The 20,474-nt window shown below is 40.5% G+C and overlaps 1 protein-coding gene across 7 annotated transcripts in view; it reads left to right on the top strand.

Annotated features, from left to right (window-relative positions):
* ndrg4 (NDRG family member 4) overlaps window positions 1-20,474 on the top strand; it is a 63,378-nt gene that overhangs the window by 29,685 nt on the left and 13,219 nt on the right. For 3 of the 7 annotated variants that reach the window (XM_040046912.1, XM_040046910.1, XM_040046911.1), the window contains 5 exons: window positions 199-289; window positions 2,621-2,779; window positions 8,202-8,240; window positions 17,073-17,178; window positions 19,771-19,891. In XM_040046912.1, coding sequence (XP_039902846.1) covers window positions 212-289; window positions 2,621-2,779; window positions 8,202-8,240; window positions 17,073-17,178; window positions 19,771-19,891 — 503 coding nt within the window. In that variant the 5' untranslated portion in view covers window positions 199-211. The other 4 variants (XM_040046914.1, XM_040046913.1, XM_040046915.1 and 1 more) reach the window with 3 other exon arrangements.

Below are 20,474 nucleotides of genomic sequence, written 5' to 3'. Positions count from 1 at the left end.
ATCAGCGATCCGATTCCTCCCAGATTTCTGAAATCATCCGGTGAAGGACGTCACCGCTGCCGTCTTCTCACAGAGATGCGAATGATTGTTTTATTTTAACTGTTGTTTTAAGGTCAGCTCCACAGCGTGCTCTGTGTGATGAAATGCGAGCGTAACCTTAGATGTGTCTTTTTCTGCGTGTTGCCATGGTGATTGCAGGTTGCTGTCCAGGATGGCGGGGATGAAGGAGCAGCAGTTCACGGAGGAGAAGCCCCTGCTGCCGGAGCAGAGAGGAGTGGACTCAGACATGGTTAGTCGACCTGTTTATTTACCGTGCGTTCTCTTTGTTGCCATTAACCTTCCTGTCTTGTAGCTGATTAGCGTGCGCAGGACGACATCCTCAGAAACTCTTGGCATATTATAACGGAGATGTTTGTGCTCATTAGCTGTGATGACTTATAATTAGACAATGAGCTTGTTTACCAGTGGAGGAGGAAATTAATGAACTCCATCCAACCATGACTCTTTGATAGCAGCACTGTGAGAAGATGAAAGCTCATTTAAGAGGAGGGTAAGAGAGAGAGAGGGAGCGGTGCAGGACATAGAGTGAAAAACAGCGAATAGGCAGTAGGTGGTTACATAAGAGCCACTTATTCCAGTCCACTTATCCATTAAATAAGCAACAGGTACAAGTTGTGGCTGAGTCAGGGGCGCTTGAATGCCTCTCATTGCAGTAATGATAAAAATGGTATAGATAATACCAAATGAAAAAGTTACTTGAAGAGGCCAGATATGAGCAATTTCCTGGTGAAGTGACTTTGTGTTAATGGAGAAGAAAGAAAAGAGATGAAGGATGCTTGAGCCAATACAGCAGGGCAAGTTCAGAGAAAGAAAATTGATTGCGCACCCTGATTGGGCAATTGTGACAAAGCTGTTGTGATCATCATAGAAAAAAATTGGCAACAACATCAATCAAACCCAGAAGAACACGAAAACAAGCATAAATACATGTGAACAAGTCCTGTGCTTCAGACAGGCCTCTTATTTGTGCTGGAGGAATCAGAGAGGCGGCAAATAAAACCACATTAGGCGTGACTCACTTTACCAGTGCGTCAGAAATAAGACATCCAGTATATAGAGTAGGTCTTTTTTGTCTCAGTAGCTTATTTGAAGGAGCACAACATGCCACGCATCAATATGAACGACTAATTCTGCCATTGATCAGCTAAAGGTTGTTAGCCCTGCTCATTACGACTCTCTGCTTGTAAATAACTGAGCCACCGATCAAGCTACGTGTCTGCACGACTCAAGTTATCGTTCAGTCGAAGAGCACTTCACCCCAGACACACTCGCACTTTTATCCCCCCCAGCTCTTTCAAAGTCTGTTGCTCCGGTGTTTGCAGTAGCATGTTAGTGACCTTTAAGAGCGGTTACTGAGTGATTACCTTCTGGAACCAAACACTGGTAAACTCGTCGTAAGGCATGTCGGACTAATGCTGCATTCAGTTCATATGGGGACAGCGGAGACGTCCTAAAATCCAGCGAAACAGAAACTGTAAGATTTTCATGTGTCTCAGCTTTTAAAACTAGAAATAAACTAACAGTGGTGCATTTAAATGGTAGAAAAAACTTAGAAGGTTCTCTAACTAATACGTCCCTATAGTGAAGCGCGGTGGTGGCAGCATTATGCTTTCTTTTTCTCAGCATAATATAATATTGCTGCAACATGAATAACTACAAGCCAAGGAAAAAACAACAACAGCTGTTGTTTCACAGTAAAAGCCTCATAACAAATAAAAGATTTTTGTACACTAACTTACTAGTGCTTGAAATTTGAATTAGTTTAGATTTTAGGGGTACTAAGGCTAAAAGGACATCACACAAAATGTTACTTATGTCTTATTATATCATATAACCTGTAATAATAATTCATTCTAACATGACATCTAGTATGTCTAAAAGCTGAGACACACTTTTCCACTCTGAAGCTTCCCTTGTGATATGAATCCAGCATGGTCCTGGTTTTGAGTTGCATGTGGACAGTCTACTCCAGCAGGTCTCTGCCCACAACTTGTTCCTCAGTAAAAGGAAGGCCACAGATCTTCAGCCTGACCTTTTGTGATGACACTGGAACAGAAACAAAGCAATTAAGTTACGCAAGAAATCTCCTTCCTTGGACATTTAAAGGCTTTGAGCAGGCGTGTCAAACTCATTATTTTTCACTGGCCTGATTTACAGCCCAGTGGTGCTTTGTTGGTAAGTCACAATATAAATGCCGGTTCATTCTAATTTGATTTAAAGTAATTAATATTAATAAACTCGGTCTTAGTAGAGAAGTAAAAGATCCTTCTGAAAATGTCCAAAACACATAGATAGTCAGAGTTGTGGGATTTTTTCCGCACATTCACTTTAAGGTTTACAGTTTTTACCCATCGAGGGACAAAAACATGCAGCGTATATGAATTTAGATCAGGCCTGTGAACCTTATGTTTGATGTTTGACACCCCTGGAGCTCATTTCTAAGCGTATTAGAAATAAACCATGAATGATTAGCATGTTTTCATGTTGACTGTATGTTGCTGCTATGTCTTCCCCAGATGTTTCCCAGTAACCACCTTGTTATGCTTGTTTCACAACACAGCAGGATAAAGGAGAGGAGGCATCAGGGGGGCTCCAGGGCCCCACCGCCCCCGCGCCTCTTAACAACCCCCCTCCCCCCAGTCGCTCCACTCACCGCTGGCATGTCTTCGCACGGCACTGGCTCCGCCAGACCCGCCGTCGGACCAGCGGGGTCCTCCCGGTAACTACCATAACAAGTAGAAACATCTGATCACTAGTACACTGATTCAAACACACACTAGACTAGACACTAAAGTAGATGTTTAATATTCTAAGGTGGATGACAAAGTCGGGAGCAATTATGGTAAAAATAACAAAAAAACAGTTCCTGTGTAGAAAATCTCACTTAAGTAATAAGATCAGTAAATTGTTCACAATATTTAGTTTTAAATTCAAAAATCTCAACACAAGTAAAGGTTTATGTAAAGATATTTGCCATTTTTGGCACCGGTAATTATGGTTATGATATTTTTTTAAAACATAAATTGTGTTAAATTATAATAATAATAATAATAATAATAATAAATTTTATTTATGAGCGCCTTTCAAGTCACCCAAGGACACTTTACAATAGGATAAAACACTTAGTAAAACAATGGCAGAATAAGAACAATAAAACAAAAGCACAAGATAAAATGAACAAACAGTGGATTCACAGTGAATATGCAGATTTGAACAGATGAGTTTTGAGTTGGGATTTAAACTGGGGGAGAGAACCAATGTTTCTTATTTCTGGGGGCAGAGAGTTCCACAGCCTGGGAGCAGAGCAGCTGAAAGCTCTGCTTCCCATGGTGGTGAGGCGGAAGGAAGGTACAGTAAACTGGATAGAAGAAGAAGAACAAAGTGAACGGGCAGAACAGGTGGTGGTGAACAGGTCAGAAAGGTAAGGAGGAGCGAGGTTATGAATGGCCTTGAAGGTGAGCAGAAGAAGTTTGAAAATTATCCGGAATTTCACAGGGAGCCAGTGACGCTCCTGAAGAACAGGTGATGTGCTGGTAGGAGGGGTTCTGGTGATAATGCGAGCAGCAGAGTTCTGAACCAGTTGAAGCTTATGGAGGGATTTTTGGGGGAGACCATGCAAAAGAGAATTGCAGTAGTCAATACAGGAGGTAACGAGACTGTGGACAAGAATGGACGTAGACTGGGTGGAAAGAGAAGGAAGCAATCTGTTAATGTTACTTAGATGGAAGTAGGCAGAACGGGTGAGGTTATTGATGTGTGATTTATAAGAAAGTGTACTGTCTAGGATGACACCAAGGCTCTTAACCTGAGGAGAAGGGAAAACTGTGGAGTTATCGATGGTGAGTGAGAAATGGTTCGCCTTCAAAAGGTTGGATTTGGTGCCAATAAGGAGGATCTCAGTTTTATCCTCATTGAGCTTTAGAAAATTAGAGCTAAACCAGGATTTTAACTCGGATAGACATTCTGTAAGGGAAGAAGGTGGGAGGGAGGAATCAGGTTTGAAAGAGAGATATAAATGGGTGTCATCAGCAAATTGTCATTGTCACTATAGAAGAATGTAGCATTTAGTATCAGTATTAGCATGACAGTAGCTAGCATGACAGTTGTAGTGACACATTGTAAACTTCTTGTCAGATTCAGAGTCAAACTCTATAAACAAACAAAAACTAGGTCCAATGACCGAGCATCAGTTTTTTCTCTTTCACCAAATGAATAAACAATAAATCTGAAGCTTTGTTACCATACGTAGTTTGTTATATCACATAAAAATATTATATCATATATCAATATAATCATATTACAAGAAAAAAGTAAAAAATGTGTCAAAAAAACAACCGACCTGGAAACTACCACAGCTTAGCAAATTAGCCTTTAACTCTGATCAAATGTAATTTTTTAGACTTCCAATTTTATTTTTCAGTGTTTTATTCTTAAATGTTAAATATTTTAAATGTGTTAACAGCTGCAGAAGAAACATGTTTGGTTTGCAGTGCATATTTTCCTTTATACGTCAAATACTTTCACAATAAAATCCCCATATCTTACTCTTATATATAATCTATAAAACCACTTGAGCAGCATTGCAACACACAAACCTGTGACTAGGCCTACTATCTTGTAGAGTATTATTTATGCTGCTTTATACTTGTTGCCTCAATGACAACATTGTTTCCCCTCTCCGTTCTAAGATCAGACTTTATCACATCATTCCTCAGATCTTTCTCTACCTGATTAATTATACGTAGTCCTGCATTTCAACAAAAATATCTGGCGGGGAAGAAAAGAAAACCCCTAAAAATTAAGGCAAACATTCACTAAACCAGCTACTGACAGCGAGTCAGAGATGCCGGCAAAGAACCACAACATCTCCACAACAGCGTCACTATGCAGCCTTACAGAGTACACAGTCTGTGGGGATCACCTGCAGTACAGGAAGCCTTACACCATCTCTAAGAGTTCATCCCTATTGGTTTCCATGAGCAGTGTGTTTGTGATCTTCCTTTTCCCTGAACTGAGATGCAGCACACCCCCTACTCTGCTGGGGATGGGAGTAATAAGAAAGAGAAGAGTGCCACCTGCTGGTCCGACCACCGTACTATCATCGCTAACATTTTCCATCTGAGAACAATGCATGAAATCTGCGGGGACTGAAGTTGCCCTTTACGTTTCTGTGTCACCCTCACACCTTCACCTTCTCTAACAACCACACAGTTAGCTCATTCTGTTCTGCTGGGCAGCTTCAGCTCCTGCTGTTTTTAGTGACATCTTTCTTTCTTTTTAGGTGTGTCCCTGATCTGACTCTGAGTGCCACTCCTTTCCTTTTTTTCAGTATTCATTGCTAATTACTTAAACTTCTATCATCCCTTATTCCAGCACTTTTCCTTTTGACTATGCATATGTGCAGATTCCATTTTTAATGTTGTCATATTTTCTTTCAGAAATGTTTCCAGAATCCCTCATATAAACTCACGACCTAAGACTCAAACTGTGCATGTTTAACAACGAAGCAGTGTGAAGACCATCTGTGTGATGTTCTGATTGGTGTCTAACCTCATGTGCATGCACTCACTTTTTTTTTTTTTTTACCGGATTTCCAGATGTTCCTGCTCTGCTTTAAGCTTTCCAAAAGCAGCAGAGCAAGAATAAGTGATACATTCCAAAATAACACAGGTTAGGATGGGTGAAGTCACCGTTGTCATGACAAATGGCAACAAAATCCTTTTCAATGTTACTCCTAATCATGTGTTATTTTATTACACCTTAGGATGCATTTATTTATGACAGAAAAGAAAAAAACTTTTTATAAATACATCTGCTCTCAAACGATGGGCTCACTGTGTTTATTTATGTCTTAAAACAAACATCAGTTTAGCTGAGCACCGAAACGTGATGAACTGTGGGATACTGTGGGACATAAATCAAGTGTCTGCCTGTATTTAAAACTGTGCACGTGTGTGATACTAATTACATCATTATGAAATTTAAAAATGTAAAAATTCCTTAATAAATGGCTAAAAATGTACATTTAAATAGGTATTCCCTTTCTGATATAGCGTGCTTTCCAGTTAATATGTATGTCTCTAGATTGGACGCTGCCACTGGAGGTAGGTCAGACATGACTAGGACCCCACCTGGATGCTTCCTTGGTGAGGTGTTTAGGGATGGGAGGAGATCCCGGGGCAGACCTAACACATGCTGAGGGCTGAGGGTGGGACAATCTCTGCTTAGGTTGCTGCCTCTATGGCCCAGACCCCAAGAAACACCAAAAAGATCGATTTTCTTATGTTACTTTTATGGAGCAGGATCAGTAGTTGTTGGGTTGTCCATTAAAATGGTGGTTTCACTGTAATATCAAAAAATAATGTCTGTTTTTATGGACATATTTACTTAATTTAATTAGTTTGTATACCATCATAATAGCATTTTAAAGTTTTCTACCATTAACATAATGTTAATTAACATACTATTAACAGTATGTTTTATGATACTCGCCATTTTTTGAGCTTGAAATGTCATTTTAACTTGTTGCCATCAGGAATATAAAAAATATCACTTTAATATCAAAAGTGTTTGTTTTTTTTAAAAAGTAGCATCATATCCTGGGATGATTTTTTTAATGGATATTAATATTATATTCTGCTTAATATTTTGTATTGCTGACTTAAACCTGTACATGTGTTAGCATAACTTCAGCAGCAAGTACTTTTTTAAATGAAATTTTACTCTGGATGAGAGTCACTTGATTGAAATCTCAAACCGTGTCTCAGTACACGTGTGAGCGTTGTTTTAAGACTTTAGAAAAGGTGAGCCCATCCTTTCAACTGTCAGTCGAGACCAGGTTCCCTAAAAAGTGAGCCCCTCGTGCAAGATTAAAAAATATCGACTGTCTGATTAATAATTTGTCTGGCAGAGCTGGAACGCTTTGACTGTCACAGCTGTCACGTTGACTCAAACCAGCTTGTCATCAATCAGTCTCTGAATTTGATTTGATTTTTTTTATTTTTGGCAGTGAAGGTGTCAGACTGGCCCAGAGGACGTGACTCATTTCACCGCTGAGGCCAGACGACAAAAGTGTTATTTTTATGCCTCGATCATTTACCTCAGCGTTACAGCTGCACACGCTGCTGAAGTGGCTCCTGTCAAGGGGATCTGGCTGTTTACTTCTTTTTTAAAAAAAAAATCACCATTCTCCATCACTTTTTCTTTTCTTACTGCGGATTTGTTCCCAGTTTCCCACATGCGCTTTAATAAATCATCTTTGTTGAATGGGAATGCACATTACAGCACTAACCGCACACACAGACGTTTGATAGACTGCAAACTATTAACTAGATGTAAAGTAAGAACACTTTTTTATCAGTATTTATCTAGTATTGCATTGTATCAACTATACTGTGGCTCAGGAATCAAAATGAAAAATAGTCAGTGCTGGAAAGAAAGCCTGCATTTCAGATTTTGCAGATTTTTACTGCTCTCTGCAGCACTGTCCTGTGTGTGTGGACGCAGGCGTCTTCAGTTTATTGTTTCCCTTTTTCTTTCTCAATAAGAAACATTTAAGTTGTATGTAAAATATCAAATTGGGCATCCAAAGTGGTACATTCATAAAGAAGAAGCACGATAACCACGAAATCAAAGCTGTGGTTTTATCCGGTTCTGTAATTTTACACAGTTCTTGAAGATTAATTCAGTTATTTCCGCATACAGTTTTAATGATATAATAATTCTATCTATCAAGAAGTTATTAAGCAATAACCAGATGAATGCAGAAACAGGTGACTGCAGAGAGGAGTTAAACACTGTGCTGATTTGCAGCTTCAGGCTGTCTTGCCCTCTGTTGAATCCATTCGGACTGTTGTGTAAAAACACATGTATATTTAGAGTCACAGAAATTACCATAATGACTGTAAAAGTCACAGACAGTACAGTGCATTTTGTGTGCTGTACTGCTGACGCGCCTCTGGGAAACTGTGTTGTTGTGTGTCTGTGGTTTGGACCTACAGTGCACAGTCTGTGCTGCTCTTCAGTTCCAACAGTGCATGTGTGAGGAATATTTCTGTGTGTGACTTCAGACTACTTCTTCTTCCAGTTTTAATTCTTTCTCTCTCTCTCTGTCTGTTATGTCTGCTTGTCTCTCTCTGCAGGATAGCTGTGAACAGCTGATGCCACCAGGTGACTGGAAGGTATGAGTAGATGTGTGAGAGAGGAAGCTCGACTTTCTCTCTCCGTTACCTTTTTTATCACGTGTTTTGTGGCCTTTTCATCTTTCTTTGTTATTACTTTGTGTCAGCTTACTTGGGTAAACAGTGATGCCTGCCTGAATCAAATGATCCCTTCAAGAGGGAGATGACAATGAAGTATGGAAGTGCCTTCTGGACACTGGCACCAATATATTGCTAAATATTGAAAAAAATCAAATGTATATTGAGCAGTATTGGAACTACTTAGAAGCTACATCTGGCGATGTAGTGTGCTTCTTGCTTGGACTGATTTTTTTCTCCTAATCCTGCTAAGTACTGTAAATCCACACTCAAACACACTGCTGCTTGTAAAACTTTTCAAGCTAACCCTCTCTGTCCTTATGGCCAGTGCAATAGCTCAGTAGTTAGCACTAGGTTTGAATGCAGGCCAGAGTGGGACCCTTCTGTGTGTGTTCTCTTTATACTGGCACTGATTAATTCTCCCTGGACCAAGGCTTGCAGGTTGGAGTTGGTCCCCTGACACCTTGTGATGGCTGCTAATTGCTCCTAATTCAGTAAATGAGTTTCCATATGGGGATCAGCAAAGAATATCTTATCCTCCTTCAACTCAGCCTGCTTCCTTGTGCAACCTTTGCTCTTAAATATTTGTGTCATTGGTGCTGACTTGGTTTAGCTGAGTAGTTTAGCTCTTAAAATGTGGCCTTGAATATATAAGTTACATTTTGGCTACTTGGTACATAGAACACAGAGCTGACCATAAAGAGGCATCACAGTGTCACAAACATCAAGTAAACAAATGTCTTTTATTTGCAACATATAGAATAACTGCTGTTATCTAAATTTGCACATTTTATGACCTGCATCACATTTGAAGTATTATCATTCCCGGAACATTTAATTAAACTTTTATTTATACATGTAGTCCCATTGAGACTCAGAGAATACACATTAAAACACAGGAGGGAAGCAAAAGCTAGAATTACAACAGAGCCAACAATAAATCAATAAAACAAACTCACAACGAGGGCTTTTCACAGCAAAAACGACTTTGTCATCAACTTGACTATGAGTTGCTGGGCCATGATTTTTAACTTGACCCAGCTAATTAGCTAATAACACCTGAATAAACCTTCATGAACTGTTACATAATCTGGTGGATAAGCCTTGAGTGGAGCTTCACACTTCACCTCTGCTGGTTTATTTTAATCAAACGTGTGCTGAGCGTCAGACGTTTCACAGAACACGTCTGCTTTACACTTCCACCTGATGCTTCAGATGATAACGCTGCATTTTAAAGGTTTCTGCCTCACTTATAAAAGTCATTCTTTTCCACGTGATGTGCGATTTCTGTGAAAGTCTGTGTATGATGGGTAGGGTAGGGAAAGTTTTTACTACTTCCTCCATGATCCATCTTGATTGCTCAACTGATAAAGGAGCTCTCACACAGCTTTCTAGTGGTGACACAAAGTACGTCATTATTTTTAAAACATCAGCATTGATACTGGACTGTATGAACATGTGTGTGCTGTAAAGATGAAAATGATTTTTTTAATTCTGGTTTTTAAAGGACTTTACAGTTTGTTATAAAACAGTTTGACTTCAACAAAAATATGAGTGACAGAATTCAGCATCTAAGATCAAAAGGAAAGCCCCGAAGTAGAGCGAGCCAGGAAAGGCCTCGACCCACTACACGCAGTAGATGTGGGCCAGAAAAACTTGTTGAGGTTCTTTGGCATCTCGTTTTGTGGTTTAGTGTTTTTGTGGTCTGGTTGGATCCTTGTGGGTTCACGACTTAACTGTTTAAAGTCGTTTTATGGCTGCTTTTGTGCTGTTGTTGGGTGTCTTTTTGTGGGTTTTTTTGTAGTAGTTTTGCATCCCTTTGCGATTTGTTTGCATAATGCAAACGATCTGCATTATATTGTTTAATTACAGCGGTCATTAATGTAATGGAGGCACATAGTGGCAGCTGATGGGCTGACTCTAATTACAAAACCCCAAGTCTTTCACATCCACAGCTCTGACTGCAGAAACACTGCTAATACACATGTTGTTTTAAATAAGCTTAGTTAATTATTCCCTGAGTAAAAGGAGCTTAAAACCTTTATTTAAACAGGCTGTCGCAGTGAGATCTTTTTTTCTCAAGCGATAACTGTGCACGGTTTCACAAAAGACAAAATATACAGATGTTCAGAACTTCTTACGCCTCTTCTTGTTCTTTGTGCTGCTCCCTTTAGGGGACAGGACTGTCTCACCAACCCTCTGCTTCTCACTACATTTATCAATCTTATCTGTCATCTTCCTCTTTTCCTCCTGCCTGGCAGCTCTGTATTCACTCTCCAATATATCCACTATCCCTTCACTGCAAATGCCCAAAACAGTTTAAAGCATCTAATATCCGAGTGAAATAAAATAATGTTGCTTCATTCTGTTTATACGCAGCAAACATTTGAACTCTGTTTCTCCAGTTTCAGAGTGAACATGTGAAGAGGTACAGCTAGTATTACTGAATCCTTAGAGTTAGCTGTAACTTTTGATAGAAGACTCAGAGACACATATTTGTGGCTTTGCCTTATAGAATTCAGCATCTCCGTGCTGGGGAAATAGGTTTTGCAGCTGTTTGAGCTACTGTATTTTAATATAACCAGTGATCAGCTGTAACCCAGGAATCTACAGCCATAAATAAACACCATCTCTTCATCAACAGTTCAAATTTTACGATCGTAAGGTGTTTGGAGATGGACGACGAGCTAAAAAAATCTCAGCTGAATTTGTGAAAATGTGCAGTTGGTTTGATCAGAGTATCGAACAAAGCTTTGCTGGATGAGAGATTCCTGAAATGTGCCAAAAGCAGACTTTAGAATTGTAGGGAAGAGTCACTGGGATTTAAATGACTGTAATTTATGTACAAATGCAGATTATGGTTTTAATAGTAAACAAAATATCAGCGGGCATCTACTCCTTTTTGTCCAAGAAACAATTACAGTGCGTAGGCTGCTGTGAAATCACAATGTGCCATTTTTATTTTTGCACACAAACTGACAGTGGACACTGCGTCTGTAGTCACACAGTAAAGCTGCTCGTATTAAAGGGACGGAAATTTCAAAACGTTATTTTGGTCTATCGGGCTGTGAATAAGCTGTTGTTCTCTTTACAAATAAAAGATTGCATCATAAAAATTCTTCTAGCTGTTGGTAAAAGGAACATTTTCTTCCAGAGGACTGAGGTTTAATCCCAGTTGGTAACATTTTCTTTCTGTTCCCTTTGAGGCTTTTTTCATGTTCACTCACTCTTTGGTTAGGTCGAGGTACTAAAAGTAAGTGTACAAAAACATCATGATTTATATGTTTTGTATTAAAAAAAATATTTTTCTTTTCCTCTAAAGCTGGCAGACTGATTGAATGTAGACCTAATATAGGCGTATAAGAACTGACTGGGTTAAAATTTACATTCATCACATGATGTGAAAACGTCAGTTTATTGCGAAATTTTTGGTAGAAATGCTCATAGACATTCAGATGATTATAGATCAGCACCAAATTTAAATTATGACCTGAAAAAAGACGGGAGGAATCAGAATAGTTGTGCCTGCGTGGGCCTACGAATTGCTGCTGAGATAAAAATGTTTGACATTTAATGAGCAACATATTGTATTTCATTCCTGCATTTGAAGCCGTTTCTACGTTGATTTTCCCATCGCTGCTCCTCGAAAGCTTGATGGCAGAGACTGTATGTTTAACGCAGACAGCATGATGCAGACTCAGCAGGGAGAGAGTTAATCTCCAGCGGGAAGGGAAAGGGGGGACAAAGTAAAAGAGAAAGGATGGGAAAGCAAAGAGTGGTGTTTACAGTTACTAAGTCAGCATGTCGAGCGCTCTCTCAACAGGAAAGGGGGATAGAGTGGGAAAGAAAGGAAGGCAGAAAGGGAGAGGAAAGAGGGAGAACTGAGAGACAGGACTAAATGCAGAGCTGCTAAATGAGAGCGCAGAGAGAAGAGGGGGAGGGCCTGCAGCCAGCTCGATAGTCACTCAGACACCATCCCAGCCATGAGAACATGCACGTATCCCTCGCTCTCTCCACCTTAGCATGCTTCCCTCAAAATGGAGAAATACAGCAACTGTACACAGTATTATTCATTAAAGATGAAGACTGATAACACCAACTATCCTGTTACAGAGCAATACCCTGCAGGGAAACATCAGGTACTGACATTCATGTGGATGTGACTTCAACACGTACCACACGTACTTCAGCAATGTTGCTGAGCATGCACGATTCCATCTATGACAAAAGCTACTCTGAGCTCCGGCAAGCTCTCACAGCAGGACACCACACTTCATCCACAGAGACCTAAAACTGCAGCTCGCAGGATCCAAATATTCTGCTGACAGTGTCCCAGGGCCAGACAGCACAGGACACCCTCAGAGTCTTTGTCCATGACCCAAATCTGCCACACCATGCTGGGCAGATGGCTGTATTATTGTAGCTGAGTTTTATGATACACAAGCACACGATTACAGTATCAATACTGTTGTGCATTGAGTTTAAACTCAGTGTACCTTAATTTATTGTGCTTAAAAACAACCCAGGCCTATGTCTCTGCCCTCAGATCATCACCGTGTCCCAGCTGTATGCCCCATCATAAAGTGAGGAAAACAATTATTTTGTTCTCTGCTGAATTTGTAAATTTGCTCACTTACAAATAATTTTTTATTGTAGTTTCAATTTAATTGGCAGAGATAGAATATCAACCAAAACTCCAGAAAAGCACATCAAATAAAAGCTATAAACTGATTTGTTTACAATTAAATGAGTATTTGATCCCCAAGGAAAACATGACTTAGTACTTGGTGAAGAAACCCTTGTTGGCGAGCACAGCAGCCACCAGGTCCGCACACGTCTCGTTCCTTGGCTGCCGCTTGCCAACTTGAAGCTTCAGCTGCCTCCACAGATTTTCTATAGCAAAATGCAATGACCACGAAAATCAGAGTCTCTTTATTTCTTAGTGGTGAGCAAGCTTACAAATTCAGCAGGGCATTAAATAAATATTTCTCCTACTGTAGCTGCACGGTGTCTGATAGTGATGGCGAGTCTTGCTTGACCCCCACAGAAAAATGTTGTTGTTGACCAGAGAAATGAAGGTGGAGGGAAAACTTACTTTTTGCTGCCAGCTTTGAGTGAGGACGTCTTACAGTCTTTTAGATGTTAAGCAAGCTTTGTATGTGGCACCCTCCCTTGGGATACTTTAATTTTCTTATCTATTCCCATCATGTTGCTTTTTTGTGCTATGCTACTTTATCCTGCTGATGTATATCATCTGCAACACACGCTGAGGTGTTGCCACTGATTGCTCGCTGTACTCTGTGTACATTGTCTTTACCAGTTCAATACCTGTCAGTACCTAAATGTCTGACCTCTTTGGCTTCATGTGGCTCACTCACCACTCATTCTTTGGCCCACGTGACTCCTTTGCTGTAAACCTCTGTCTAGTTAAATGCTCCTCGCTGGTACTTAACTTCCAGGAATGCAAACATACACTGAGTTTTGCTTGTTGCTTGCCCCAAAGGTTGGTGTCTGAAGCTCAGATTAAACATGAGCAAAGTCTCACATACTCAGCTATACTCAGCTCAATCAGGTACAAGTAATCTCTGTGAGTCAAAAGCTCAGTTTTCTCCTTTTGGCTTTTTATGATATCCTTTAACTGCATAATAATCAATCTCATTACCACATTAAATGCCATGTCCAGTCTGGCACACAGTAAAGGCTTTTAACAAAACGTTTTCTATAATTCATGAAGAGGAAAAGGCTCAAAGGTAACTGGTTGCTGAGAAAAACAGCAAAGCAAAACAAGATCAAAAGTACAGCAGTGGTGCTGATGCGAGAGCCACAGAAGACTGACAGGCCAGCGGACCAATCCAGGGGAGGGGAGGCAGCACGGTGAGCCAATCGTCTCCGGCCTGCCTCGGGTGCCTGCAGAATGTCAGAGAGAGAGAGTGGGAGTGGGGAGGGCGGCTCCAGCTCCTTGTTTAAGAGCGTGGCTGGGAGCGCAGCAAAGCAGACAAAGACTCTGCAGCATCCACTAGCCAACCCTTCGTCCTGCAGACCACCCTTACCAGGACCTAGTCCCGTAACACAGGAGAGGTCTGGCTGCTCGCTTGCCTGTCTGCACCCTCCTCTTCTTCTTCATCAGCTGAGCGTAGACTTGAGAGGGAGCCATGCCTGAGTGTTGGGACGGGGTGAGTGACTGATCAGGACCAATCCTGAGTGTCATCAACACCACAAACACTGCTTTTCCTGCTCTTTGCCAGTTCATTTTGTGATGCTTCTGTTTATTCTGAATCATATAGAGCGCAGGTGTTACTGCAGGAGATAAAAGCAGCATGTTTTCTGTGTACTGCTGTGTGCTGCTGTTTTGTATTCAGCTGAAACTGCAGCGTCAGTGTCAGTTGATGGGCTGCTCTGACTCTGGCCCACTGACACACTTAAGCGCACTAACACAGATTCTGTGCAATGCTCTGATGCGCATACCTCTGCAGACGAGGGCGTGTGGGGCAAGTGTTAATCCTTCTGCAGTGTCATTTATGCAACCTTGAAGCAGACGAGTAAGGTTGGTGCATACTTGGGATGAGATGATGAGATGAGATAGCCTTTATTTGTCAGTTGCAGGTCTTTTGCCCACAACCGAGATGACAGACCTTGCCGACCGTACATACAATACACAAACATCACATTGGGGAGACAGGTCAGGCTAGGTAGCCTTCTCTTTCTGTTCACCTAGTTTTGTAATACAAACGAAATAACATAATTCGCTTTTGTCATGTTGCTGCACAGACGGTTATTGTTGGAAGCTTGGATTCTCTCTTAAAGATATCGCAATTATCTGAGGAGCTCATGTGTCTGTGTAATGTCACTACAACAGACTGCAAACAAAGCCTCTGATGCAGTAACTGCCTCAAATTAGAATGCTGATTGCAGATAACACTGATGTTAACGCTGAAATAATAGAGAGATAATCTGGCCGGATTAACTCCTAGCTGTTGGCTGCATGACTATTTGCTGCTAGAAGAGAGGATTATGTGGAATTTTGTCACTTGGCTGCATCCGTGGCACTGCTGTATTTCTGCGCTGTGAGTCATTTGGGAGTTATTTAAATAACTCCACAATGATTGTGTGTTATTTTAGAAGAAGCAGGCAGGGCGTCGGAGATGCTGCAGATTGGCAGCAGCAGGCTGACAGAGAATTTAAGGCAGTTGTTTCTCTGCATCTGAACAGTTTAAGGTGTGAATGGATGCTGAGGGGAGGACAATAATGACAGCCTGTCAGCGTGTGTTTGCTTCAGAGTGGAAAATATAGACCAGAGTGGGAGCAGCATCAATAAAGGCTTCAGTGCAGTTTACCGCCTGAGTCTGGCATAATAATCCCAAAGCATCACTCTGCTGTGTGTGTGTGTGTGTGTGTGTGTGTGTGTGTGTGTGTGTCAGTTGCGCAGTTGATGGTTTCTCATATTTCCTTCCTCCATTTTGAGTTTGGCTTTTTGTGGTCAGCAGATGCTGACAAAATGTGGGTCATAACTCGACACATTTGCACACATAAGTTATTTGATGATGTCATATCGGTAAAAAACACAGGACTCATATTCTCTGAAATATGATTTTTTTTTCCATATTTGCATATTTGGAGCTTTTAAATTGCCAAGGATTTTATACTAAGCATTCGTGCGAGTCTTTTTGCATACAAATAACGATTATTGTTTATTATTAATAACAACAATAATAAAAGAGCATCTCTAGTAGATTCTGCATTATTTCGATGTAAGTCGGGATGCGCAGATATACATCAGCATCGGCTCAAGACGTTTATTTATATGACATATTATTTTTCCCTCGAGGTAAACATATCAACATTCCAACAAAAATATAAATGCAAACAATAAAGCTAACATAGATCAGCCCAAATCACAGATATGGATCGCTAATATTCATCTGTCATGTTTCTTATTCTGAATGTGAAACAGAGAGTTTGACAGTTTATTTTTTAAACATTGTTTTCTGCCAAAATAAAATAAACATATAGAAAAAAATATCAGCATTTACTCTTTTTAAGCATCAGTTTCTGTTTCTGTATTAGCAGTGGTTTTATTTTAAAGTGTTACCAAAGGTATACAAAGGTTATGAAGATTAGCTTAACCCTCATCAGAAGTGACAGCTTCCAGTTTAGAGACCGTTGAGCTGTTTTCAGAGTTGGAGCCTCAAACTCACAAGAACCACACATGGTGTCTCCCACTGGTGTAAGACTGGATGACAGTTTGTCAGTCAGTCCAAAGGCTGTCATGACTTTTACTGAAAGTCTCCACACAATTTGCAGCTGAATTATTTTAGTTGTTTTTGCAATTTCTAAACAGTAGTTAGCCACTGATACTGAAATTGTTTTCATATTTCATATTCCTGCTTTTTAAAATATTCCATCAGAGTCTGGACTCTAGACCTTGAAAGCCACTGACTGTTGAATTATTTAAAACACGACCTTCTAAGTAAATTAACGCCCAATAGATCATCTGTAGGATTATCCACTAATTATCACTGCACTTGCCTCTGTCATGGAAGATTAATGAGGAGCGTAGTGTGAACTGGCTGTTAATGAGAAAAGAGCAAGTTCAACAAAAAGCAGGTGAAATTATGAGTGTTTAATGTGTGCTGGCGCACAAAGGGAAACTCTTGCGATAACGGATTAATGAGGACATCTGTTCACCCTCGAAGGAGTTGTTTGGCGACTATGTGCGAACCACCAGGTAAATGTCTGTTTTTGTGTATTTCACAGGAACATGATGTTGAGACCCCTTATGGGATGCTGCATGTGGTGATCCGAGGGGCGCCCAAGGGAAACAAGCCCGCTATCCTCACCTACCACGATGTGGGACTGAACCGTGAGTATTGTGTTGGTGTCTTAACAGATGCTCCTGTTTCTGCACTTATCAAAGGTGATAATTGGCTTTCTACCTTTACTTTGCACGCTCACACACACGTACACACACAAACACACACTTTTTCAGCCTGAGTCACATTTAAAAGAAGCACGTGTATTGGATTAGATTTTTATTAATTAATTTCTTTAAAAAAAATTGTTAAAGAAATCAGCTTGATATAAACTGAATGTGTCCCATTCAAGAAAATGTCTTTTGACCAGATTACATGAAATGAACATTTTACGTTGTAATCAATGACTTAGAGTCAGCAGTTTGGGGCATGTATACTATTTCAGTGGTGGACGGTCATCGTAACCATGGTCAAATATTTGTGAATCATGCTTTATAGTCTTGGCTCTCCATGATGTCAGCTCTCGCCATGAACACAGGAGAAGCCCACAACTAATGTTCAAACCTGCTGTTTACAAGAACCAGCCAATCAGAAGAAACTTGGCATGAACATGAAAGTGTCTCTGTGTTTCTGACAGACGATGCACTGAGTCACTGCACCAGAGTCCAGTACAACATAATTAAGGATTAATTTGAAGAGGGACTCATTCAAAGCTCCTTCAGTCGTTTCCAATCACCAACATAAAGGTTTCCTCTAAAACTAGCACAGCAAAGACTTCATCATCTCACAGAGACAAATCAAAACCATTAAATTACTTAAAAAGCTGTGTGCATTTGGTGCTTGACAAGATTAATTATCTTTGACAAGAAAATATCTTGTCATCATTAGATAACACATCATCGCGACTTGATTTTCATTCCATGCACCAAGAGCTGGATGCTGTCATGACACTCCCATCATTGAGCAAAGGCACTGCTGCACTTAATTTAATTTAATGAGGCATATACATAGGTGGGGTAAAAATAAAAACAATGAAAAAAACCAAAGCATTTGTCTTAAATTGAGATGCTGAGAGGCATCGATGAAATGTAGGTCAGAAAAACATGGACATCCTGCAGAGGGAGGCGAGGCGGGGCCAGCGGCACTGCGGTGCTGCTTTGATGGGTGGAGGTGGGATAAGGAGGGTGGGGTGAATTAGGATGGTATGAGAGGAAGCGGAGGTGATATATGTATGACTGCAAATATCTGACTACATTTTTCTGCATCAGTCTGTCTCAGGTGGTGAAAAAAACCTGCGTAAATCCACTCACTCCAGAAAAAAAGTACACACAAATACATATTATTATGCATATAGAAAAATGTTCTGCTGCTGCAGCAGAACCACGGGGCTATTAGTATTCACAGCTAGTCACTAAATCAGTTGACTGCAGCACACAATCACATAGGATGGAGCAAGAGCGAGGGATGAAAGGAGTCACAGTAAAAAATAGAAAGCATAAAGAAAAATTGGTGGGGGGCTTATTGTTCCATTAAAATGACTCCCAATCAGCAGATGGCACAGCAATCTGCCAGTTCCCTCTATTAAAAACACAGATCAAGAGAGAACAAGAGAACAGGAGGGGGCTGGGAAAAAATAGAAAGTGAAATAAAGATAAAGAGATTAGGAGTGCAGCAAAAAGAGAGAGAGGCCGAGGGAGAGAAGGGCTCATTTAAGAAGTAGAAATCAGGTCACGGAGTAGAAATTGTTAGGAAAGAAAACAAAGTGTGCATCTAATTGTACAGGATGCAGGGCATGGGAAATAAAAGGAGAGGAAGAACGAGAGGCAGATAAAGAAAGTACAGAGGGAGAAAGTAGGTCACGGAGTCAGTAGGAGTATAATGTGAAAGAGCTGAGCGGTGATTCAGCGTGTTGGTGATGAGAAACTTCTCACGTCAGTGGTCACGTAGCATTCGTATTATTGCCCGCAAGCCGGCACTGCGGCAAAGTCAGAGCGTCCAGCTCCCCTCCCCTGATTTTCATCTCTAGCCTAGTTGCCTTGTTAATTGGTCCGTTTAATTAGCATTGCTCAGGCAGAGCCCAAGGAGGAAACAATGTTGCTGCATGGCTTGACTGAGTCTGACACACATGAGCAGAAAATAGGCCAACTGCAGAGCTGGTGGGAGGAGGGCATAAGAGAACTGACATCTTTTATACATGAAGCTATTTCAGAATTTAATGTTCTCTGTGGTGGTTCAGGAAATAGAGCTCTACGGTGAGGGAAATCCTCCGTGACCCTGGAAATAAATCAGACATTCCTTCCAAGAAAAGAATATGGATCCTCTCTTTTTTGTGCAATGAATGTCCCACTACCGCATATGCAGCATCTCCATGCAGCCCTTGGCTATTCTCACTGTTTTCTCATCACCAAGCATCAGTGACATTTGAAGATCATTTTCAGACCATTTTGTAAAGTGTAAAAACCACATTAAAATAAAGAAATTCATCAGTTCAGTTAGAAACAAAGGTGAATAAAAGCTGTGTGTCAGATTTGCTAGAAGGAGACTTTGCCTTTCCTTGCTGGCAGAGGATGAGCTGCACAGATGGCCACCTTCAAGATCCTCTCAGAGTGTGGTGCACATTCAATGTGATCACGTTCCTCTGCTCCCAGCCCTCCGTCCTCTCACCCCGTGCTACCTCTGCTTATTTCCTCACTCTCCTACAGACAAGCTGTGCTTCAACACTTTCTTCAGTAATGAAGACATGCAGGAGATCACCAAGCATTTTGTGGTGTGCCACGTCGATGCGCCGGGACAGCAGACTGGAGCATCACAGTTCCCACAAGGGTACAAAAAACACATCTAATGAATGGAGAATTATTTATTCTTCCCTGATTAATTATCTCGTGTTTAGTGGAGTCATTTACAAACTGAGAAGTTTTATAGGTTTTTATGCCTTAAATCATTAATTGAATTAATGTCTTGAATTGTGATATTCCCTTTATTGATTATACTATAGAATAATTTTATTATCTAGTTTTATTGTATTTATTTATGGGGGTGTAATGGTTTTACATTTGAAAAGTCTTATTATGAGCTGGTCAGTCCAAAAATTATTATTATTCAAACTTCTGATTCCTATTAAGCAGTTTCCTTAATAGGAATCACAACAAACAGAAAGACAAAAAGGGTAATTTCATTCATCAATGGTCATCAATGATAGTGCATAATCTGTTTAAACATGAGTGCAGATAGTGCCATTATCTAGAACTATTAACTGAGGGGAACAAAGACGTCACTGAACCGTCCAGATCCTGCACATAGAACTCTATATAATTACTTTCACTTTAAACAGCGCCCATTTACACAGCATAACGGGTGGTTGACATTTGAAAGAAAAATGTTGGGAATAACTCATCTGAGTTCTGAA

Source organism: Simochromis diagramma, unplaced genomic scaffold (genome assembly GCF_900408965.1).
Source record: "Simochromis diagramma unplaced genomic scaffold, fSimDia1.1 OVJJ01000106.1, whole genome shotgun sequence".
NCBI classification, from domain to species: domain Eukaryota; kingdom Metazoa; phylum Chordata; class Actinopteri; order Cichliformes; family Cichlidae; genus Simochromis; species Simochromis diagramma.
The sequence above is the reverse complement of the archived record's forward strand: the minus strand, read 5'-3'. Positions and strand labels throughout refer to the sequence as shown.